Raw genomic sequence first — 24,716 nt, 5'->3', positions numbered from 1 at the left:
AATGCAGTCGTCGCCGAGCCTCGTGCTTGCGCTTGGCCTTCGTGGCACGATCGTCGGTCGTCCGTGGCGTTGGCCCGCCGGCGCCCTTTACATCGCTGGTTCTGTTCTCAGCGGCGGCTTTCCAGGCAAGCGATGTGCTCTTCTTTGGCGAGGAAATCTGAAGCGCTTGACGCAGTGGAAGTCAAGGCGACGGCGGCTTTGCGGTGATTACGGACCCATTCGCGCTGCTGCGTACGTCGACGCTCCTTCCGCAGCATGTCTTCTTTCCCCAAAAAGGGCGCGTGGCCGACCCATCCTAAGTGCAAACTGAAACTGATAAGAGCGTAGGAAACAGCGCGCAAAACAGACGAGGACGAAGAAACACACGTCACGAGCGCTGCGCTCATTGTGTGTGCTTCTTTGTCGTCATCTATTTTTCTTGCCGTTTCCTACAATGAATTCGCACCAACGCGCCGCCCAACTATCCACTCTTCTATGATAGCTGGAAAGGTTGGCGCCACCTACGAGTGACGGCGGCAACCATACTGGTTGTGTGCTTGCCGCCGTCGCTTATAGGTGGCGGTAGCAGTCCAGAGGCGTTTTTGTCGACAAGTGTTTTGTACACGGACACAATCCCCGGGAACCTAGCCCTTAACAGCTCTGCTGCAAAAATGGATAGCAGTAAAGTGACAACAAGTTTTTCTTTCTGGTTGTACCGTACACGGCTCAACGATCGGTTCGCAGGTGTCAAACCGTGTTCGTCTGCTATCTGTACTGTACGCAATTGCGAGAAAAATATGAGTGCCGATGCAGTTGTGGTAGGTCAGCCTCCTCAGCCCGACTGTGAGGGCCTCGTCCCGACACCCAAACCCAGCCGTTGGATGTCAGCGTCTCCGCGATGCACAGCACCAACCAACCAAAGGTGGCGTTCCAACCAGTGTTCCCAGATTGGGCTATATATAGCCAAATTAGGCAACATGTTTTTCTAGTTCGCATCAAAATTTCGTGGATGGCTACGTGGCTATTTTTGGGCTATTTCTTAGGATGCGGCAAACTTTTGTCGAACCTGAGGTTCGACTAGTTAATTTTCAACCTTCTAACCAGTTTAAGAAAAAAATTGTTTTTCTTTTGGCTAGTCGAGAGGAGAGAAAAGAAGGAGAAAGGCTTCAAACTTCTACAAACTTCAGGGTTTTCACAATGCAAAGACAAGCAATGCTTGCAGAGTTTAAGTAGTCTCCACACAGCACAGTGGAGCAAACCAAACAGACTGCACTACAGTAATATCCCAAGAGATAGTCCACCTAAAAAAAATTAGATGTTTACAACCCCCTGTAATGCCGAATTAGAGCGCAGCTCTTGAGGAGGAGGAGGGGAGGGTACGGAGGGGAAGGTATGCCTCTCCTCCTCTCTCCTCATCTATTCTCCCCTGCTCCTCCCCCTCTTTTCTTCCTTCTCCCTCCTCCTCCTCCCCCTTCCCTCTTAGTGCATTACGGGAAACGTCCGATAATGCAAACGCGCGGCTCACCGCTGTGCATTATGGCACATTTCCCATAATGCACCGCACAATTACGCCAACGGCGACGTGTCACGCTGACATGTTACAGCTACCGTTACGGTTGCTGTTGCAGTCGGCGTAACGCTTTGTGGTGACACGTCGGCATAACGCTTTGTCGTGACGCGTCGGTGTCGCATAACACGGCGTAACGCTTTTTCGTGACACGTCGGCATCGCATAACGCGTCGGCGTCGCGTAACGCTTTTTTGTGACGGTCGCTTAACGCGTCGGCGTAACAGTTTTTTTAGACACCTTGGCGTTGCGTAACACATCGACGTAACGCTTTTTCGTGACACATCATGAAAAAGCATTATGCCGACGGCGAGGCCGCTCAAGCCAGAAACGAGCGACTAAGAGCTGCGCTCTAAAACGAGAGCAAATTGGGTGAAAATGAGGGGTGGTCTAACTCTCGGTGTGGAATCAAAAACATTTGTAAAAATGCTACTTTTATATTTTGTGATCAGCCAAACTGGTTTTCACATTGAGGGGCAATGGAGCATAGAAAAATGTACTTTCCAATTTGCAATGTTCACTTTTCCCCCGCTGTGGTCGAGTAACACCAATTCTGCCGATGTCACCATGGGTCAGAGCTTTGCAATTACTAGAGGAGGGCTATATCTTTTGGTGTTTTTGAGATAATAGCAAATTGTGCCAATAGCAGGGGTGGGTTTTCTTTGGGGAGGGGGGAATCTCTTGGGATACTACGGTATTACCACAGACCTGGTAGCGCGTCTTCTACCTGGATGTAGACTGAACTCTCCAAACGCTGCTTTGGTGCCCATTGTAAGAATCCTTAGGCTCCCAAGTTTGTAAAAATGAGAACTTCGCAGTTTCACCGCTAAACGCCCACCCCAAGAAAGGATACTCATATTCTACAGATGGGGATACTCATATTCTACAGAAAAAAAAAAAAAAGAGATGAGTGTGATATTGGTAAAGACTTTAGATATTGGGGTTCTGGTTTGAAACTCCCAGTGTTCTAATTGTTTTGCTTCAGTAATTTGTTCTTTTACTGTATGATCATATCTTCCGGGCTTCACAATAAAGCTGTCTGTGTGTTTTGTACTTCTGAAAACCTACGAAGAAAGGTCATGTTGCACAGATTTTCATCATTCCGATTTTTTTTTTTTAAATTCACAAGTGACATAATGTACACTCTCCGGCGATATGAAAGACTCACTGGAAGCGCATGGCCGAGGCGGTGGCTGGCGGGGGCGCTGCGAGCGCTCCGGGCTATTCCGTTCTACTTCGAGGGGAGGACGCTCACTCGGGCTCAGATAAAGCGAAACGCGCTTATCAGTTTGTGCCGAGTCCCGAGTGAGCGTCCTCCCCTCGAAGCAGAATGGAACTGCCCGGAGCGCTCGCAGCGCCCCCGCCAGCCACCGCCTTGGCCACGCGCTCCCAGTGGGTCTTTCATATCGCCGGAGACTGTACATAAAATGTGGCGTGCCTGAGAGTGGAAAAAGAGAATGTAACACGTTTTTTAAGTGTGTGAAAAACTGTCAATAAAAGGCTTAAAAATCACTGTTTTTAGTCTTAGCTACTTTGGCTATAGTATCTTTTTTTACGGTTTCGGCTATATTTGGGTTCTACCCCCAGCCGTTTGGCGGAATTTTGGTAGGACCACCTGGCAACACTGATTCCAGCTAAGGCTATGAAACACCTCCTTTGTATTCCTTTCTACAATACTCTCAGTCAGCAGCCCCGATCGGAGATGGGGCAGATCCTCTTTCGTGAACTTGAACTGTCGTAGGACGACGTCGCCCTCGTCTATTGACGCCACGTCGAACGTCCCATGCATAGCCGCCAACAAGCGCTTTCTCTTGGTGTGCAAACAGTCGTACAAAATAATGTTTTCTTAATTGTTTTCGCCAAATAGAGCGAACTTCAAGTTGCCGTCAAAAAGATTAAGCACCAGTGTTGTCGGAAAGCTTGTCTGCTCCTTTAGCAGACAAACATTTTAGAACTTCGCAATGCCAGTGGCAACACGTTGTGGGGTGCCAGGTTTTATATATCGAAAGTGCATTCATTTCAGTAAAAAAAACTAGACGAATTATGAGTAGATATACAAAGTTAGGTTCTCTATATTTACGAAATGCGAATTTTACTTACAACTTCAGTTTCTGCAATTCATAATCCTCCCCATACACAGACACATGCAAATCTGTCTTTTCTCAATGAGGCCGATTCAGGCTTCCGTTGCCAAGGGGCGCGACCTGTACCTATCGTCTGCAAGTAAGATTCCCCCAAAGCCGTTTCAAGGCACGCGATCGGTTCACACGCCCGATCCAAGGTATCGCTCGTTTTTGTCTATCGATCATATTTTGTTCCAGTTCCCTAAAACTCTCTATTATCCCTGTAATCTGCGGAAGTGACTCGCATCTAATTGAGCGAGATTTGGAACACAGAACAGAACCAGCCAACCAGGAGAAATCACCGCGAGCAAATATCTAGGAAACTATTTTTTTTCACCGTAAGTGCTGCCAACACTACAAGCCAACGTGGCCAATTAAGCTGTGCCAAAAGCATGGGGTCGTGGCACTTGTCGTCTTTTATTAGTAGCCCAACCGATCGAACACGGTGAATGCGCTGTGGCATCGCGATTCTTGTTCCGTGCATGCGCATTTATGCGTTTTAAATCCTTCGACTCTGCTCAAACTTGCACCAAAACAAAGTATAAGTGCCACCGTGAGATACGTCCACCACCGAATTCCCCTACAATAAAAGAGTATGGTTCCAAGAGACAAGAGCTCACTTCCAGCAGGTGAGAGCCGCGAGGTCGGGAACGCAGGAGATCCTGCTGCAGTGCTCTTGCACGGAGCTCGAAGATCTGTGCCATGTGCGCAGCCGCTGGTCAATTCCCACTGACATCAGCCATTTCCCTTGAGCATCAAGAAACAAGGCCCCTGCAGCGTCACGAGCAATAAAAGTCACATAAAGGGCCGACGAGTACCTTGTCCTCTTCCACCTCTTCCAAACCATGTTACCCTTAGCCAACACCTATGGTCACGCTAAGAATTCGGAAGAAGCTCCACCTCTGGCATGCGCTCGTCGCCTTCTGCCAAGCTTTGGCTGCTCGTGCAACCAAGTGTTATCGAAGATAAAAAGCTCGCACCAAAGGCGGAGCATCTACTGAACTCTTAATGATGCCGCAGTGTTGGTTTTTCTATGTCAACTACCAAAAATGAGCGCAGGGCACAGGTTGAACACGTGCACTGCTTCGGTGTTTGGCTGGGATTCGTGTTCTTGCAGGTTGAACGAGAGCCCCTAGAAAGCGCCTGCTAACTTCTTAGCAATTTCAACGGAAGGCCAAAAATGGTGACACAAAACTTACAACATTTTTATGACCACTACCAAACATGTATACACGTGCCTTGCAAAACTGTGAGGGCATGTATTTTTAAGACATATGCAAAGGAAAAAAAATATATTTTGAACAGCCTGGATGGCTATAGAATGTCATAAAATTAATTTACTATGAAAAAAAAAATGTTTGGTGCTATATTTACGGCATAAAACGAATTTGTTGTTGGCGCACCTGGGAGCCCGCGGAAAAGTGGCCACTAGCAGTCACGTGACTGGCCACTAGACACATGGTGCTTGCGCTTTTTGGGGAGCTTCCTGTGGGCTCTAAGAGGTACTTATTAATCTTCGTTTTACAGCGGAGCTGTTAAGGGCTAGGTTCCCCAGGATTGTGTCCACTAGCAAACAAATGTCGATAAAAAACTCTTGACAGCTACCGCCATCTATGAGCGACGGCGGCAACCAGACAACCGGCTTGCCGGCCTCGCTCATAGATGGCAGCAACCTTTTCAGCCTTTCCACTCTGGTTTTCATCAAAGTGGAAAGTCTGAATTTTTCTAGGCGTCGTCCTCGAGGTCGTCCTAGAAGTCGTCCTTGAGGTTGATTTAGACGTCGTCCTTCAGGTTGTCCGAAAGGTTGTCCTCGAGGTGGTCCTAGAAGTCATCCTTGTGGTCGTCCTTGAGGTCGTCGTAGACGTCGTCCACTAAGGTCGCCCTCGAGTTTGTCCTAGAACCTGTCCTCGACTTCGCCTTAGAAGTCGTCCTTGCGGTCGTCCTATAGGCGTCGTCCTTGAGGTCGTCTGAGGAGTCGTCCTTGAGGTCGTGCAAGGAGTCGTCCTTGAGATCGTCCAACCATAGTACAGCTTCGCTGGTCTTCCTTCTTCACCAGAGTGGAAAGGCTGAAGGTGTTTTTTTCTGGTGCAATCCTTTTTTTAACAAACTATTGTGATGTTTGAGAAACAACAAATGTAAAAATATCGTCACTTCCGTTTTGACTCATATGATAACAAACAAAAGCTTTGCCATTTTCTATTCCAGTTGTTCTCAACCACTGCTCTTTCACAGACCCCTTGTGGATCGGCGAAGACCACGGAGGACTTTGTTTGTGGTGAGGGGAAGGGTATAGGTTAATTATAATAATGAGTTATTAAATGGATATAACTAAAGGCTAGTGTGAGTAGACTTCTCTCATTGACATACCCATGAGAAAACTCATATGAAAATTGGAACGTTTCTTCTCAATCAGAGAAAAGGACAACTGTTATTTCTGGGCTTGACTCATAAGGCAGGGCTTCGTGGATTCCTAGAATGCTTTTGCGGCCTCCAAAGGGCCGGTCCACGGACCCCGGTTTGAGAACCACTGTTCTATTCTAAGAGGCGCGGTGTTTTAGTTTCTAACACGTCAGTTCCCTCAAAACGACACCACTGCTCAACGATCACAAGGAGTGCAGCCTTTTGTCAAGCAGCGGCGTCGCTTTGGAGTAACCAGCATTTCAGAAACTACGACATGTGACACCGTGCCCCTTCAAACAAAAAAATGACAACGCTTTTGTTTGTAGGAGTCAAAACGGAAGTGACGATTTTATTATGCTTGTTGTTTCTCAAACATTAAAATATTTTGCTAAAAAAAGAGGTGCAACAAAAAAAACGAAGGTTAATAGGTACGTATCTTTATAGAGCCCATAGGAAGCTCCCGAAAGAGTGCAAGCACCACATCACTCGTGGCCAGTAATGTGATTGCTAGTTGCCGCTTTTCTGCGGGCTTTCGCAGGCACCAACTACAAGTTCGTTTTGTGCCATAAATATAGCGCTAAAAACTTGTTTTTTTCATTGTAAATTTATTTTATGACATTCTTTTTTTAGGCTGTTTAAAATTTTTTTTTTCTCGTTTGCATATGTTTTAACAAAAAGCAGCAGTCAATTATCTTTAGTCCAAATTTGTTGCATGTGCCAAAGAGAATGGAAAATGTTAGACTGCTGGTTGTCCACAACAAACGTTTCTATCTTATCCTTATTCGGTAAAGGTAAATGAGAAATGCCCAATGCTTCTGAAAAAACTTTAAAAAAAAAGGTCATCGTATGCTTTCCTGTTTTCACATATAACCTCTAATTTCTAGTGAAGTGCAGATAGTCCATAATCCTTACACAACAAAGAATTCCATTCCTTTGAGTAAAAGCTTGACAAAAAATACCAGAAAGCCTCAACGTCAAGAAATTTGATGGACTCCGTTCAGTGCATACGTAAAAGTTGAAAGGATGCCAAAACCCCCCCCCCCAAATAAGAAACAAAACAAATTGTTGCCTTTGGAACTAATTTAACAAGATGTCGGCTGCTTTGTAGTTTTCAGTGCATCTCTTTGAAAACCAGGAGTCAGATCCCCCTCATGTGCGCATCACAGAAACCATGCGAGCATGTTACACTGCCGCAAGTTTCTCTGTCTGCAATTCGAAAAAATCCCCAACAACCTCCTTAGCCTTTTTTGGCTCAGTAAACCTTTTGCACATGCTTAGGCCTCCCCTGCTTCCAAGGTGCTCTACTGCAATGACTCTATATATATAACTTGAAGCTTGAAGCACATGTCGACGTCCCAATGAAGTAAGAGGCTCGACCTCACCTGTGATTTGGGCATCGTGGGCATTGGCGACCGTCATCCCGTCCAGTTCAGAGACTGCGCCATCCTCCGTGACGACGGAATTGGTGACAATCAGACTGTTGTCGTCGCCCCCGGACACCACCGTGAATATGTTGTCTGAACGACAGAAACATTAAGCTGTCTGTTACTCGTAAACAAGCAGAAAATTTACGCCAAAGCGGAACCAGGCCATTTACTATGTGACCAATATTTTGGCACCATTGATATATGGGTGATTGTTGTTTTTTAGTGTTTACAGATTTGTTTAAAAATGCCTTAAAAGCATGCTAATGCGGTCCTCAATGATTAAAAAGTCACCGTAATCAACAAGTTTTAGTTACTTACAGTATTTTCTTGCGTATACCCCCATCAAAACTTATAAAAAATCAAAGGCAAAGTTGGGGTCCTGGTTATACGCGAATTTCAGCGGACAGTGCGGTTTCACGGAAACGTGCGCAAAGTCGTAGGAATAGATTTCCCAGAGTCCATCTTCTCCGGTCTCCCCTAGGGACATTTTTCTCCCCACCTTCTCCTCCTCTTTGCGGGTAGCCATCTTTACCTTGTGTTTGCGGGCTCCGAGACGTCCATCGCAACTCTGCGCCATCGTCAAATCCGCAGCCGAAGAGATTGAAAACCAAGTGGCAGACCGGAAGGACGATTGCTACATCGGCGTGCGAGAATGGAGGAACAATTACAAGCTGCAAACTGCAAGCCGCGACCGAAGATCGTTCTGCAATTCGAAGACTGGTGCATACCCCAGCTTGAAAAAGCACCCGCTAAGTTCATTGAGAAAAGAAGAGGTCATGGTCACGCGGTATCTACAAAGATCCTGTTTTACCCAACTTTTCTATAGGATATGGTGCAGAACAGTTTCAAAAAGTGCTGCACTGCTGACGACGCTATCTGCAACATTCACGACTCCAGCGACGAGCGTATTCAAAATATTTCTGGCAAGATCCGGACATCCCTTTGAGTGCCTAGTGCAGGTAATATGCGGGTAATACACGCGAAAATACGGTATGTGTTATCACATAATTACCCCCATGTTATGTCCCCCTGGCCGTTTAACTTGCCTGCACAGATCGCATTAGTAAAGCTTTCACGGCTTTTTTTAAACAAATCTAGAAAGCCTTATAGAAAGACCTTCTACGTCACAGAAGGGTAATATGGGAGCGTGCGACACCTAAACGGGGTGCGCCGGTTCAACTGATGTTCCCGCCATATGACTCTGCTAGGAGCCGCACCGCAGCGCCACTGTTTTGTCGCACGCTTCCCATTGTCACCCCGCAGCCAATCAGGTTGCAGCGTAACTCATTATGTACGCCGAAGAACGAATCAGGCAGCGAGAAGCGTAAATTTACATGATATGCCACATCCTGCTGTTTTTACTTTGTCAGTGAAAACAACAGGGCTTTATATGTTTCTCGCTGACTGATTCCTTCTTTGACAGGGAGAATGAAGGTACGAAACAGGCTTCTCCTACCTAAAAGCTGCCCAATGAACGAAGAAATGAATATAACAACATTCACGCACAAAACGTTTTGTACCTAAATGTCGGTAGTTCAGAATAGTATTCAGGTATACTGTTAGAATTTAGGGAGCTGTGGGCTTGACTGAGCATTCTGTGGGCTCAGGCAGAAGGGTCGGAATATTGAGCAGTGGCAAAAAACAAAAATGTTAATTATATTATATTTCAAGATATGCAAGTTTAAGTTAACAAAAGACTGATGCATATAATGCAGCACCCACAAAACAAGATGGCCATGAGAAACTGCAAAAAGAATTACTTTAGCAGAACAGATTGTCTCACTAGTGACTTCATCTCTGAAAAATCTTGATCAAACAAGGTGGCAGAAAGCTGTTAGGGATAACTGCACATATAGTACTATTAATTGATATTTTAAAAACTTAAAGGGAGATGCATAATTTAGAACCAGATTTCACTGCAGGATATCTGCCCAAGATCTAAAAGGCTCGGAAACTTTTCTCCTAAGAAATGGCACCTGTAAACATTGCTTGAAACAGAGCCAACTTGAACGGGCCCTGAAACATCATACCCTAGGAAGGCAGTCTTGGAGCAGCTTTTTGTTAACTGTGTTCAGGAAACCCCTAGGGTCCAGGACAACGTTAATGGTTCGTTCACACTGGAAGCGGATCTGCAACCGCAAAGCGGATCTGCGCGTTCTCAACTGCGAAGCGGCTGGGATCGAGCGGTCGGGGCGCGACAGATTTCTCCCAACTGCTTTTGCGAACCAGCAACCAATCACAATGCGACGCTGACATGACGTCGGTGGCTTTCGAAACAAGATCTGGTGAGGAGTCCAAGGCACTGTAGTCCTAGCGTTGCAGCAAACAAGTCAACGAAGAAATGTAATGTTCACGTCCGTCACTTGAATTTGCTGCGAAAATAATTGACTGGTAATCTTAACGCACTTCGCTTCAGTGGTTTGGTTCGGGTAAGCTAGTTTGTTTATTAATCAAGAAGCCACAGCTCGTCACTGCACCGCCTTGTTAATTTTTGCATTGGAACCCGCCCCTGATTGGCCGAAATCACAGCTTTTGTACCCAGTAAGGCAGTCGCGTGAACTATTGAAAGCTTTCGACACCGTGACATGACAGACAAGAAGGTCAATAACGACAACACACTACCGCAGAGCTGGCAGGCTACCTGTGCTAGCTCGACCGGTAACAATTCTACTACCAAAAGGAATAAAGAGAACCTATTAAAAAAACAAAGTGCATGTACCAGACGATGCATAGGTAATCCAAATGGCGTTTATTTGAGCTTAATGTCAAAGAAACAGCAGACTCCATCAACATGTAAGTGATGAGAGGAGCATTTCACGGAGCAGAGTGCCACTGTATGTCTGAACACGTGATGTTTTTCTCCTGCTGGGAGTTACATGAAGGCACTCAATGAAGAGGTTTGGCTGGCACTGGTGCCCAATCGGTGAGGAGGGAAAGCAGTGCGTCAGTGTTCGGCTGGCAGCTGGCCTGTCGACTTCTGTTACTGGCACCTAACCGGATATGGTTAGGTGCCAGCAATATAACACATTCTCCGTTAAAATACAAACGGTAAGGTTGGACGTCTCTGTAACGAGTATTCTTGCAACGTCTCCTCAGAGATTTTTGTTCGCAAGGGAGTCCCACTATCCTCATCACCCTGGGTAGGTTCTTAGGTGCTAGCTGCTACTTCCAGCAACCTTGCAATAAAACCACATTTTATAATATAGTTTGTACGAGGTGAAAGAAAACAGGGCCAACGTTAAGCCCAATTTACAACCACGGTTGCCCCTTAACATTCTGCAGTCATTTAATCTTTTCCTCATCCGCTGATCCAAATGCAACATTTTAAAAGCTGGTAGTCCAGACTGAGAAAGTCTGGACTACCTTAGATGAGCGCATCGCATAACTTGAGCCAATCTCTAGAGATATTTGCTTGCAGCAGCGGTTCTACCAATACTGCTCGAAAATTTGAAGTGTCAGACATTACTTGATTGACAAATGACTGAGTAGTTAAAACTGAGAAAATAATGTGTGAAAAGTAAAAAGAACTGTGATTAGATTGGTGAATCACTGCAAGACTACCTTCAAAACAAAAGCAAACAAATTCCGCTAAAAAGGCAGTGCCAAGCTTCCAAACCCAACAAGATGGGACCTACCATGGACGAGGATGTCTAGGGCGTTGATACCCGACTGGTGGCGCCGGAAAGAGTCGAGCAACCTGCACTCCGTGCGACCCTCGTCCTTCTCGTCTGCACCTCGAAGCTGCCAGAAGCGCAGCATCCCGTCGTTGCCACCAGTCAGGAGCAGTGAGGATTTGGGTCTGGTCACCAGCTCAGTCCGGAGCACCTTGAACAGGCAGTGCTCCCCCACAGCTATGCTCACCAGCAGGGTGATATCCTCCTTCCACGAGTAGCCGAATACCCTAACCACAAGGGCATGGGTGGTTGTCAATCCCATAGAACCAAACGAGTCGAGGGCAAAGTCGAAAAAGGAAATACTTGGGTTTAATGAAATGAAGCAACTGAGGCCATGGGTAATGCCCCAAAGGCTCCTTGGGGGACGGGCCACCCCGGGGTTCGAATCCTAGACTTTGCGCTCCAAAGGCTAAAATGCACCACTAATCAAGGAGGTGCCAAGGGCAGAGTCAAAAGAAAGCTAGCATACATTTTCTTTCAATTAACAGTTTTCAAAGCGCCAGCTTTACGGGTGACACTTCGCACAAATTTCGGTGTCGGCATTTGTGGTGGAGATGGAAAAACCCTTCTCTCCACTCATGATTCGAGGAGAGAAACGCTGCGAGTTTCAGTTGGCCGCACCACGCAAAGAGGGAAGAGAAGAAAGCCCCGACAACCTGCCATTAACACAGTAACGACAAGAAAGCATCAGCGTCTTCCCCCACCGTCTGCTAACAATAACTTTAAAACAGGTGCTTTCAAACATTACTCACATTATACGGAATCCCACTTTGGCAGTACCCAGTTGCTACGCGTAACGCTGGAGGGCTTTAGAAATCTCCACCGTGTTCGATTTCACCATAACACCTCTACTTCTTGAACCCAACTCTAACTGTAAAAAATGTTCTGCCAAAACTTGACGCCTTCCATTCACCTTCGCCACAGAGCTTTGCCTCGTTTTTCTGCGTGCGTCCCCCTCTCCGTTCTTCACTGAACGTCAACGTTACTCCCTCGCTTCACCGCTCAACAACACTGGGAAGACCTGCGCCTTTTCTCTTCCTAATGGCGCCGCTGGGCCTAGGCCGTACTCCGTCCCAGAGCGAGTGCAAAGGTAACGGCTGACTTCCGCTACACGCGACCGGCGGTGCGCCCACGCTAACCACCAACGAGAGGCTGCCCCGTGCCATGCACACACGGCGACGTGAGGATCCTGAATTGCGTGAACATGCTACACGCTATCACTTTTACTGCTTCGCACATTGTGGGCGAAAAAGGAGACTTTTTTAAAGTTAAATTTCAAGGGTTTGTATAAGCCACTGTAAACGACTTACCGTAAGTGATTTTCCGAGAACCAAAGTTTTGTGAATTCCGCGACTTGAAGAATATTGCGAAAAATTGGTCCAACGAATATATCATCCCAGGGTAACAAATACATGGCATATTGCTCAATATAACAAAACTCTGTAATATTGATCCCACACTTCGAAAGTTTGCAAAACACTGAGCCCGCAATACTAAATCAATAAACATTGTTTTCTGACATGGTGACAGAAGCGGGATCTAACAAGAAGAAAAAAGAAGAACCTCAGCAGAAACAATACAGCCACTGATTCGAGCGACGGAGCAAAGAAGACGCCATTAAAACAAGACAAACAAGCTGACGCACGTGAGCGCCGATTCCGAAACTATGAAAGGTGGTCTAAAGATGCCAAGATCCAGCTATGGCGTAGCATCATCTAATCCGCTCCCCATTTGAATCAATAAACATTGTTTTCTGACAGTTACAATAACATAGAAGTAAATGAAAAATAAACGCATGAAATCCAACTTTGAAGCTCTGAAACTGAAAATAATAGACTCCACTTACTTGGCGCACAAGGTTGGGTCTTCTTACCTCTATAAAACAGCCAACTTCAATCAAAAAAAAAAATGTTGTATTGCTTGGTTTGATTGATGGTCGAAGGCCTCAAGCAGCCTAAGAAGGCCTTCAGAAACCTTAAAGGTTCCACAAACCCCCATTTGAGAACCATTGATCTAGAGCTTCAAAGTTTCTGAGACTTTGAAACTGGCAATTTCAGACTCAAGGATTGTCAAGGCTATAGGAGCTTATGAAAACCCTAGTATGCAGTCCTGAAACAGCTAGGATGCATTCATCCTTCAAAAGGCAGAGGCTTGTCATATTAATGCTTACACTAAATGCAGGAAATGGGTCTGCCTAGAACGTTCTGTGGGAATTTATGTCTTCATTGCAAAGGGGCCATTCGCTCACCTGGAATCTCTAACGTACACCATGCAGTAGTGATTACATGAATGCAAAGTAACACTCCATCTGTTTCTGCACCCCCACAAGCTCCCTCATCGCTTCATTTGTCACAGAGTTCAGAGACAAGGGCCAAAAATTTGCGTTACAACCCAAGTCCAGACAAAAACTTCTCCGTAGACCAGCAGGTGCGCCAAAGAAGCATGGCAAGCTGCCTGTGCTCATACTGTTTGCAATCTGTCGATTTCGAAAGCAGCAGAACTGGCTGTTTAATTCGTGGCAATTGAGTCTGCAATAAAAGGATCTGCTCCAAGTATTTGCTAAACTGTGGTGTATTAAAAAAAAATCTCCTGGCGAGCAGCACTTGCTATTGCAAGGATATGCAATGTGGCACATGCCGACCAGCCCGGACCCTGGGATCCAGCAAGACCTAGTGACAAGGGCCCGGATAGTCAGCCACAGCCAGGATATCCCGGACTAAGGATGCAAGTGCCCTAACATCTGCACCTGATGCTTGCTAAATAAAGATTTATTCATTCATGCAATGGCACAAGCTGAAAAAACTGCAAATGTATGAAGGATTTCTATTACTCGTACAGCCACTTTGCTGGAAGATTAATTAAATGGCATGACACATACCAATGCCTCATGGTAAGTGAAGTAAGTAATTACATCCACACGGTGCACGTGTAGCACACATAAAATGCCATCGTGCACACAGTTTGACCGTACGATGCCTCCGTGTTGACTAGATTACTAATACGCAGTTTCTACCCTATGAGGTGGGGGGGGTGGTAGAGCGGAGAGTGTAAACGCACAAACATCAGCACTCCACTGCCGACACTTTCTCCCATGGCCCTCCGTGGTGCAATCAACACCAATGCGAACAAGCAAGCTCCGTGCAGGGTTCTCATATAAAGGCATCGCTGTAACCCATAAAGACTCCATTTTTTTTTTTTTTTTTTAAACACATATTATGAAAATAATTTGAAATCTGCAATTTACATAAAAATTAAACAAAACATTCATTTGGCCTTGAGGTGTTGCTTGTTGCTCTTGCTTATAGCTCCTGACTATCCGATGCGTTCATTCGGTAGTTGTCCTTTGTGTTGTACTATTGAAATGGTAATGGAAGGCACAAGAGATCGAGGGGTTAAAAAATTACCACATCTCCACGTGATGAATGATGTTGATTGGGGCGAAGCTCAGGTGGTGCTGATGATAGTGATTTTGTTCATAGGTAGTGCTGATGGTGCTGATTTTTTTTTATCCTCTCCAGAGCAGCTTGCTGTCTGCGTAGACGCTGAGCCGCAGCATGCCGAGCATTTCGTTCGTTTTCATCCATGTCAGAAAGAGAATGTGCAGTATGGAACGTGGTTATATACGCATTTGAGCATTTGACCGCAGCACCCTCTCATCTATAAACGTTGAGCCAATGCATGCAAAGTTTAATGCGATTATATACGCATTTGACTGCGGCGCCCTCCTGTATAGACGTTGAGCGGCTACATGCAACGTTTCATCCATGACATCCCCAGCTCTTGAGTTACTACCATGTCTCAGAGCCCCCTACTCGTCCCGCAGTCGTGGCCGAGTGGTTAAGGCGATGGACTAGAAATTCATTGCGGTCTCCCCGCACAGGTTCGAATTCTGTCGACTGCGCAAACATTACTTATTTTTTTAAGAAGACAGGTGGGGTGGCAATCGATGTGAGCATGGACGCCGGAGAAGGCTAGACCCTAAGGAGCTTCGCCACTAAAAAGTTAAGTAGCTGAGGAGTTAAAAAAACGCCAGACCCTCCGTCGTTCTCACCGTAGGTAGGTGTCGGAGGCAACAGTGGCGATGCGGAACTCGAGGGGCTCTTCCTCCCAGATGCAGACGTCCATGTAGCGTGCCAGAGGGTCTTTGGCTGGGAAGGCCTTGAAATGCCGCTGGCAGCCCTTGTCCAGCGACCACAGGCGGTGATTAAGCAGCTCTTCGCTTTCACTGCTGCCTGGGAGTGCCACATGCCATGTCCGTCACTGCACCACATTACCCCTCGTGCCTCCCCCCCATGAATGCCACATTTTTTGTTGTTGTTATTTTCATGTTTTCACATGAGAATAGTAACGGTAATGAGACTTTCATTCGTACCACGAGCACTGTTTTATATAACTTGTAGCATTGTGCATATGTCAAGACCCCTCCCACAGTGGCTTTGGAACAAAGCAGGAGGTTCCTTGTTTCGAAGCCACAGTTATAGATTTTCAAAACCATTTCCAGCACCACTGCCTTCCTCTAGTCAAATTAAGCATTGAGAAAAAACAAAATCAAGTGACCTTACACCGTTTTGAGGCCTGCACCTTCCAGAGGATCATCTGCGCCCGGCCCCCGACGGAAGCTAGTAGCCTTTCGCTCGGTTCAAGGTTGGATGCCTTGCAGACGGCAAGGGCCTTGACGGACGAGATGTGGCCATGCAGTCGACAAACCGCCTTCTGGGTCAGGTTGGACTTCTCCTCTGAGTTCACGAATCTTTGGGTCAAAGAAGGTGCTCTCGAATTAATGTACAAGAAAGGCCACAAGGAAGTAAACTTCATTGTGCAGGTATTAACACAGAAGAAGACTAAGGTATGGGATTTCCAAGAAAAGTGTGATGGACCACTATAAAAGACCATCACAAAATCTGTTACATAGATTTTGGGAGAAACAAAAGAATGCATAATTAATCATTTGGAAGCAATAGCGATAAATTGAGAATAAAATAAAAATCCCCAAATGTCCCCAAAGGAGGATCGATCCCAGGACCCCAAGATTCTGAGCCCAGCCAAAGGCCCGAGCACTGCACCAAAGGAGAGACTTGCGAAGCAACAGTTACAGAAAACGGCTAATTTTCGTGAGGAACTAATATTGCAGAAAATGGGTTGCACGAATATAACAGCTCATTGTAATAAATACAAAGTACATCACTCCAAATCACAAAAATTTTTACCCGTGAAATATATTCACTAAACTTGCACTTTGCGAAATTCACGAAATATTGAGCAAACTAAAAATATTACAGGAGGAGACACTCAAGACTGCTTATGTGCAGGAAGGCGAAAGCATTATAGTCCCGCAGGAGAAATGTTTTCGAGTACATAATGTTTCTACATGTATTATAGTTTAGAACGACGTATAGGGCGACCTCTAGGACGACGCCGAGGACGATTTCTTTAAACGTTTAAAGTACTTTGCTACACCAGGTGGGATAAATGCGGGTAACTGCATGACATGTATTGTATTTACCCGCATAATGAACGCGCTCGCATAATGTATGCACCTGCCGCAACGGGTACCAATACTTGGACTTCTTTTTTCCTCGCGTAATGAATGCACCTCCCATTTTTGGCCCCACGAGTCTCGAATTGTGTCCAGCTTAGCTAGCCACCAAGCCCACCAAGCCAATTTTCTTTTGCCGCCAAGTGGTCAGGCTAAGTCAAGCCAAGCCGCTCTCATAAAGGCTGCAAGTGCATAGTTGCAGACATGATCAACCGTGAAACCGAGAGCGGCGTGCACACTTGACGAAGCTTGGGTCGAGGAATTGCCCAGCCCCAGACATCCTTCGCCTAACGGATGCATTGTTGTCAACAAACACACCGTCGTCTGTAGTTTGCTTTCAGACAGTGAAATCGTAAAAGTTGTTGGGCCTAAGAACGGTAGCGTTGCTCTTCGTGCTGAGTGAGCTTCATCAGGCGCCTTTCCTTCAGCAAAAAAAACGCCGAAAGTGCCTTAAAAAGGTTCGCAATTTATAAAGCATGGTTACTGTGGTGCGGACCCGACCAGCCGTGGGTGCGCCTCCATCAGTGGAGACGTGCAACAATACCTTGCCGTGTCATATTGGCACCTAATATGACATTTGCATGAATTGTGTAAATGCAAAAATTTTACCCACGTAATGAACAGATCTCCCAGATAAGTGTCAATTTTCCGGAAAAAAAAAGCATGTTCATTATGCGAGTAAATATATCATACAATCATGTCACATGATTTGACATCCCGAAAAAATTCAAAACAGCCGCGGGAGAGTGGGGGAGCAAGTGAAACCTATGCATTGTGTGTGTATCAACCATATCCGTAGTATTTAATCAATCATTTTTGATATATTTGTACACTATAAAATTTGTCTGTCTTGCACAAGAGCAATTTGGCAAGTGCAGTACGACATCACACCGGGGGTCTTTAGCCCAAGTCTCATAGCCATTCTGTGAATCAATGCTGTTACAATGCTCTCCTGCACTGAAACTGCTGGAATGAGAACTCGACTTTAATATACCCGGGTCTGCAGCGTGATCGAGCCTTCATACTAAGCCTGCATCGGAATGTGGGGATGTGGACTTGAGGTATATTGTTAGTTAACACATACACCTAGTGTATTAAAAGGATGTTTCACCATACACAGCTTAAATGCCACACTGAGCCAGTGTGTGCAATGCACTGACAGAACTAAAAGTAGATTATAAGTATATTTCAATGACTTTTAGTACATTAGAGTGTAAGCTAAAAGTACACTGTAAATGTATGTCTTTGTTTCATAAAGTACAAAATAATACAACATACTATTAGAAAAAATCTGGCCCAAATATTGTTTCAAAGCAAACAAAGCCCAGATATCACTAGAGACAGGATATATTTGGTTTAGCTGTTTTGTGCTGCCTCTACAGTGTAAAAGCAAACAGTCAGCCTTTTGGGTACTCGGGCTCAAATTTGGGAATAGTCCATTGCAAGACCAGCCAAGATTGCCTCTTTCTGCCATGCACCGACCTCAGTTGGTTTGAGAAAGGATACGGGTCACTTGAGACACAGTGATGATGTTGTCTTCCCCAGCCGTGACAATGTAAGCCTGAGGAACTAGAATGAATAGCACAAACCATGGCAATTTAATTGTTTGTGAGATCATGCTACCAACTATAAAACATTATCTAGAACATCATGAAAAAAACACTTCCATACCGGTGGTACCTCCAGGACTTCCTTCCTCGTTGCCAAGATGACATATGGCAGAAATTTTCTTCTTATGTAGAGGTGCCTGAAAGTATAATTATATGTAAGAAAAACATGATGGATATGTACAAAATATTAAAACAATGATGCCGAAGACACTTAAGACTGCTTACATGTAAGAATGCAAAAGCATTATAAGTCCCATGGAAGAAATGTTTTCGAGTAATGTTTCTACACATATTAAAGTTGTTTCTGCCGGTATTGTATTCGAGGTGTGTGTCTGCGTATTCGTTGGCCACCAGACCGCAAACTTTCAGACCCTCATCGTCGCCTGCCTTTTCGCTCGCATTGCTGCATTGATCCGCTCCCTTGCTTCCTCGACTGTGGCATATTTGCATGGGCGGCCATATTTGCCTACAGAAGCCACCGTACACGTAGACGCTGCTGCCGATGTTAAGGCTGCAGGTGTAGACGCGGTCGCCTCACAGTCCATTGCATGAGGCACACAACGAGCACAGATGAAGTCTGAAGCGCAACTGACGTGCCGGAGGCAGTGCGCTACGTCTTCCTTTTGCACACAGCGCTCCAGCGGTGACATCATGCTCCCCCACTGCACTGGTGCGGCGCCCCCATTGGCTTCACGGTTTCCATGATGAAGCATAAGCATTGCTGTGCCTTTCTTTGCATTTGATTTCTGAGCCGCATCCGTTTTGACCCTGAGCGACACATGCTTGATGACATATTTTTATGGCCATCTTTCGGGCACAACGCCAACGCCGCCTTTTCCCGTAATAAGACACATAAGGCTTTCGCCTTAAAAATCTTTCCTCTTTCCTGCAATGTCCTGACAAAGGCAGTACATGCCGCTTTGTTGCAGTAATGTTGCGCAGATAAACTCAACACACAATCTTTGCCTCGACGGTACAAACGCTGTCCCATGTAGACTCTCGGAAAGAAGGCCCTATCAAAGTTAGCGCTCCCGCGTGCGCAGAACGCAAAGTTTGTGTTTCTTGCGGGTGCGCACCCCAGCTTTGGCCCCGATATCTGGTGTCTCTCCGTTTCCTCCGAAGCAAGCACCCCCTCTTTCCTTTCAAGCCCCGCACACTCTTCTGCCATATGTGCAAGTTTCTCATTTACCAGCTTCTAGATAATAAGACCGTAGTGCTGAATGTTCCATTTCCCCTACCGGAAGCCAGTATGGGGTGCAGGTTGCACGCAAGTGGTGCGACCCACATAAGTTTGGACTCCTGCTCAATCAGTCAAGACACAAGTTTCAGTCAAATGCTGACACAGCACTCGTGTGGCACTTTTCCACTAGAGGTGTGCGTCAAAGGAAACTACAAAGAGTCAGCCACATAACATGTTTGGTGGAACGTTTCCAGTGTTGTCCCAGATGCCGTCTCTCGCCTTCCTCGGTTTGAGATTGTCGCCTCTATAGCTGAGCGGCACAAACTTCTGAACCAGATGACGGTAAGATCTGAAACTTCGGCATTCGGTACCAGCCGCTAGCACCAAATTTCGGCAGATACTTTACCTTTGGTAACGCCGAGCACCCGCCGGTTGCAAGCGGCGAAAATGCACATAAAAACATTTATGAACATGCAAAAATCAACGTAGCACCCTGTACCACAAATACCATAGTATACCGAGAAATAGCCAACCTAAAAATCGAGAGCGAATCGGGTAAAAATAAGAAATGAGCTAACTGCAGGAGTGCAATCAAGAAAAGTTGAAACAAGAACACTATTTTCAAGTAGTAATCTGTCCCTGCCAAACTTACTATCGCGGCGAGGGGCTGTTAAGTGAAGCTAACTGCATTCCCCAGTCAGCAGTGTTCGCTTACATCCAGCCGTAACTAACTAGCCGGCTTTATGCCGAAATCGTCGTCAATCCAAATGCTACGACTACTAGGAGTGGGCTATCTTTCGGTGTCTAAAAGAAATAGCAAATCAAGCCAAAAATGGGGGGCGGTTTACCTTTTGCGATGGGGCATATCTCGGGATATTATGGCACACAAAAAATTTAGTTGAGAGGCCACAGTAATCGCCGACAGGATGAGGACGGCAGGGCTTTCTCTCGAATGCCCGGCCCCAAGCACATACTCGTCGCATTCTGCCGTACACCGGCCACGCGCGCACTCTCGAGAATCACAAGACGCCAAAGCGTGGTCGAAGCCAGAAAGCTCGTTCTGGAGTGGGGCAACTGAACAACCCCCACCCCTGTGGTTCTTCCTGTCGGCGACTGTGGAGGGAGTCACTCACCCTAATGCAAGAATTTCGCAGCGTGTCCTTAAGGCTGCTGCGGTGCAGCATGATTTTGCCCATCTTGAGGCAGACGAAGATGCCCTCCAGAGACGTCGTGATGGCAAAGTCCCACGACCGGTGACCTCCCCCGCAATCGACGGTCAGCACCGCACGCTGTTGCGTCGTGTTCCACACCACGAAGTTGCTCTGGGCAGGGCGACGGGACCACACAAAGATACGCCTCGAATGCCTGTCCTTCAATCTTTAGAAAACCAACGGAACCGAAATCCTAAACCTAAATGTCTCACACCGAAGCGCAGAGTGTCGGATACTACCATACTTTCCAGACTACGGGACTATACGCGTTTCAAAATTGAAATTTTACGTGGTGCAGACTATCTATGGGCGCGGACTATGCGGGAATTTTGTTTTTCTTAGATTATGACAAGACGTGTCAAATTTTGTGAACAAAAAAGTATGTTAATAAGAATTTAGTATGATAAAAGCTTCTTTGCAAGCTAAGAAAGCGGACATTTGTCAAGGTGTGTACAAGAGGATTCTTGTGTTGACTAAGCACCATGCCCGGACTACGCACAGCGTGCAGACAAACGCCCAGTCCGGACTATCTAAGCAAAATCTTTTATTTTTGACCCCAAATTTGCCCTTGCAAACTATACAGCAGGTGCGGACTGTAGTCTGGAACATACAGTACTAGGAATATGGTTGGACATGGCTCTGAAAATAAGATGCAGTGCTGTGTCAACCCTTCACGAATTTTACAGCTTATAAAAAGTGAGCCAGCCTAGGCTTCAATCGTTTATCTTAAAAAATGTGACAGAAAACGGGTTTCCTGATATCTCAGCGTGAAAAACAAAAACAAAACGGAAATAATGTACCTAGGTGCAAAGACCATACAGGCTTGATCATGCTGACAAAAACTAGAGAGCACAGAATGTGTCTTACACAAACCACACTCCATGTGTCGTTTGTGCTCAAGCTTCAATCTATTTATTATAAAATTTTATGCAGTGATTTTTTTTAAATTTTAGTTTCACTATTTTATTTTATTTATATTTTTGTTATTTATTTTAGTTTTATTTTATTAATTTAATTCAAAATCTGCTGCTTTTGCCAGCATGTTTTCATACAAATAAAACCATTGACACTTCCAGAGCAGCTGTGCTACGCAGCTCGGCGGCCATAGTGTCCGACCAGCTAGGTTCAACCTTGCTGGGGCGTCTTATGTTAATTTTGCATGTTCCTTTGTAACTGTTTTATATAACCTAAATGTCACGTAACGCTCGTTCATGACACTCACTCATGACAATTTTATTGAAAGAGACTCATAAAACAGATTCAATGCTAAAAGGATTACTGTTGTGATTACTATAAACAGCACCAAGGATCAGGGTGGTGCATAGAAAGGGACGCGCTAGAGAAAGGCGTCTGAAAAAAACAGTCGCTTGACATAAATGGTATTCTTGGAAGATTTTTCAACGGCTTTGTCACAAGCAAAGCCTCGAAGCAGACAAACTGCACTCAAGCTTTTTTGTTTAGAAAAAATAAGTACCCCTGTCAAAAGATGAACTTACGGTGTGGTACCCACAAAGCAGAAGGTCCTTTCCCTCCACAACCATCTGCCCAATCCATTCCAGTGAGGTCAAGCACTAGCGATGCGAGGGATAAAAAAATACATCCATGCCCTAAAGTCAGTCTGCTGCTGAAATTCATGGATTCATGCACAATGAAAACAGAACATGTGAACTGTTTCTGCCTAAATAAAACCCATTGTAACAAAAAAAGAAAAGCACAATGACATGAGGTGTCCGCAAAAAAACAAAAATCAAATGTTTTTTTTTTTTTTTTTTAGATTAGTTCAAGAGGATACAGCTGGTTTTGTTTTATAGGTAGACAGAAAATGAAAGGCTCCCTTGTCCAACCTTGGAGGGTAAAACAATCCCTAATGAAGACAAAAGCAACATTTGGTGCTGCTCAATCTATGAGACTGAAAACTCAATGAACGCAACAAGATGTCGCTTATTTGCCTTCAGCAAGGAGGCACACATGTCATGACCAAACAGCCGCAAACTGCTAATTTGGAAAGTGCTCTTTGATTGCCCTAATTAAATAAGCATGCTAATTCAGCATGAAGCAGGTGCACTGCACGAAGGCAGGCTTGTTGCAGGACTACACTGTGGAAAGTAACAGAACAGGTGATGTTGATATAGGCAGCACCAACCGTCGGTAGTCCAGTATATCATTTACATTTAGTCATTTTTGTGTCCCAAGTTGAGTGACCTTGCCTTTCGCCAAAGCTTGAATACATTCCCTTTGTAGATACTTTGCAAAAGACTAAAAAAGCAGAAGTGGTCTGGTGCATATTGCCAAGCGCGTCTCCGAGCAAGCGCATTCGTGGCTGAATGATTATCGTGCTTGGCTCCCACGCAAAGGGCTGAGGTTCAATTTCTAAGAGTAGAATTACTACCTTTTTGTTATTGTAGAGATGTGCGAATATCAAAATCTTTCGAAGCAAATGAATAAAATAATAAAGGTTATGAATCAAATCAAATTTTTTCGAATACAAATTGTAGTTCCGAATAAGAATATTTTTTAAATATTTTCTATTTGATGTGAATTAAACAAGAATGCTCAATCAAAACACATCTGGAATTTTTTTTTTTACAAACATTTATGCAAAGGTGACTTTTATTGCAACAAGAAAAATGTCACACATGGGACTGAGAAAAAACATGAAATAAAAGATCAGCCAGTAAAACACCATTCAAGGAGTGACGTTATAGAACATAAATGAAAGTAAAGAAGTGGGGGCGGTCGGCAGGTCACAACGCAGTCGGAGATTGCGTCACGGACGAACATAACCACATGAACATAAACGCAAGTGCACAAGCGGTGGCAGGTCAGCAAGCCACAATACAAAGTCGAAGATCGCATTGTGCAGCTGCACCGACTTTGTGCAATCTTCTTTAGAGCGAAGCTGTTATGTGCTAGGAGCTGAAAAAAAACAATGCGTCCATGGATGTTGAATAAAAAGCTCCTGTTTAAAGGGTGCTCCCTCATTTCGATTGGTCGTAGCAAGTATGGTATAGATAAAAAAGGGGGCGACCCGCGTGAGTCAGCCTTCCTTGGCATTATTAGAAAGTGAGGTCCTGATCCCTTGTTATGATCTACGGTCACCGACTTATCTCAGCTAAGAGTGCGCTGTGAGAAGGATGAGGGCAGAATGCGCTGATCTAACCTTCTTTTCTTTCGCTTTTGCGATGCTGATAAAGAGCCCAAGTGGCTGTAAAACTTCAAATAGTCTATACCAACGACAAGCAACAGAACCTGTATTGACCTCACGTTTAGCAAGAACGAAGTCAAAATACAACCAATGGCGGTTTACCTTAGTGACCAAAAGGCAATGATCAGTTCAGTCACTATGAATTAAATAAAGACAATTAAACAACGAAGTCGTGTATGTGTCTTCATTGCAATCATATGTAAATCGTAGAGATGTCGTATAGCTGTCGTAAAGTTGTCATAAATGTAACAGGTTCACTGGTCCTCCATCTTGACGGGAAGTGGATGGGCCCTACAATTTTTTTTACACGGGTGAACGCAACCACGTGAACGTAAACGGAAGTACACAGGCGGAGGCGGGTCAGCAGGCCACAGCAGACTTGGAGATAACGGGATTGCACCGCGCAGCCGCCGCCCAGACTTTAAGCCATCTTTTTTCACGTGCAATAGTTCTGCCGGTAAAGGATGCCACAAAAAAGCAATAAATTAAGAATATGGGTTTCTTTTTGTGGAAGAGGCAAGTCTAAATTTTACCAGTGAAAACGGGTAGAAATAAATAAGAAAAGGAATAGTGGCAAACTGATGAACCGGAAAATCAAGCGGAAAATAACCTGAACCAGATATCGCCGATAGCCAAGGTCAGCCGCAAATCCATATCTGAATCCATAGCACCTTGGCTACTGTAGTGACTGTAGCAACTGTAGGTAGGACTGTAATGAGTGTGGTCCGTCGCATTTGTGCTCCCGATGTTGCACGTGCCATTGCAAATCGTAGTCCTCATAACATCTATCGCAGCATTTGTGCCA

General features: G+C 45.3%; 1 protein-coding gene across 2 annotated transcripts in view; it reads right to left on the bottom strand.

Annotated features, from left to right (window-relative positions):
- The window catches only part of LOC8033835 (WD repeat-containing protein 6), a 111,473-nt gene that overhangs the window by 1,945 nt on the left and 84,812 nt on the right, over positions 1–24,716 (bottom strand). The window contains exons 15-23 of one of the 2 annotated variants that reach the window (XM_029977787.3): positions 22,203–22,277; positions 20,629–20,817; positions 18,377–18,452; positions 18,212–18,274; positions 15,732–15,905; positions 15,221–15,401; positions 11,131–11,396; positions 7,451–7,585; positions 4,289–4,439 (exon numbers count right to left, since the gene is read on the bottom strand). In XM_029977787.3, the coding sequence (XP_029833647.2) occupies positions 4,289–4,439; positions 7,451–7,585; positions 11,131–11,396; positions 15,221–15,401; positions 15,732–15,905; positions 18,212–18,274; positions 18,377–18,452; positions 20,629–20,817; positions 22,203–22,277 (1,310 nt within the window). Of the gene's footprint in view, positions 1–4,288; positions 4,440–7,450; positions 7,586–11,130; positions 11,397–15,220; positions 15,402–15,731; positions 15,906–18,211; positions 18,275–18,376; positions 18,453–20,628; positions 20,818–22,202; positions 22,278–24,716 lie in introns of those variants that run through there. The other variant, XM_042292513.1, reaches the window with a different exon arrangement.

Source organism: Ixodes scapularis, unplaced genomic scaffold, assembly GCF_016920785.2.
Source record: "Ixodes scapularis isolate PalLabHiFi unplaced genomic scaffold, ASM1692078v2 PGA_scaffold3__209_contigs__length_174095766, whole genome shotgun sequence".
NCBI lineage: Eukaryota > Metazoa > Arthropoda > Arachnida > Ixodida > Ixodidae > Ixodes > Ixodes scapularis.
This window is presented reverse-complemented; position numbering and strand designations above follow the sequence as displayed.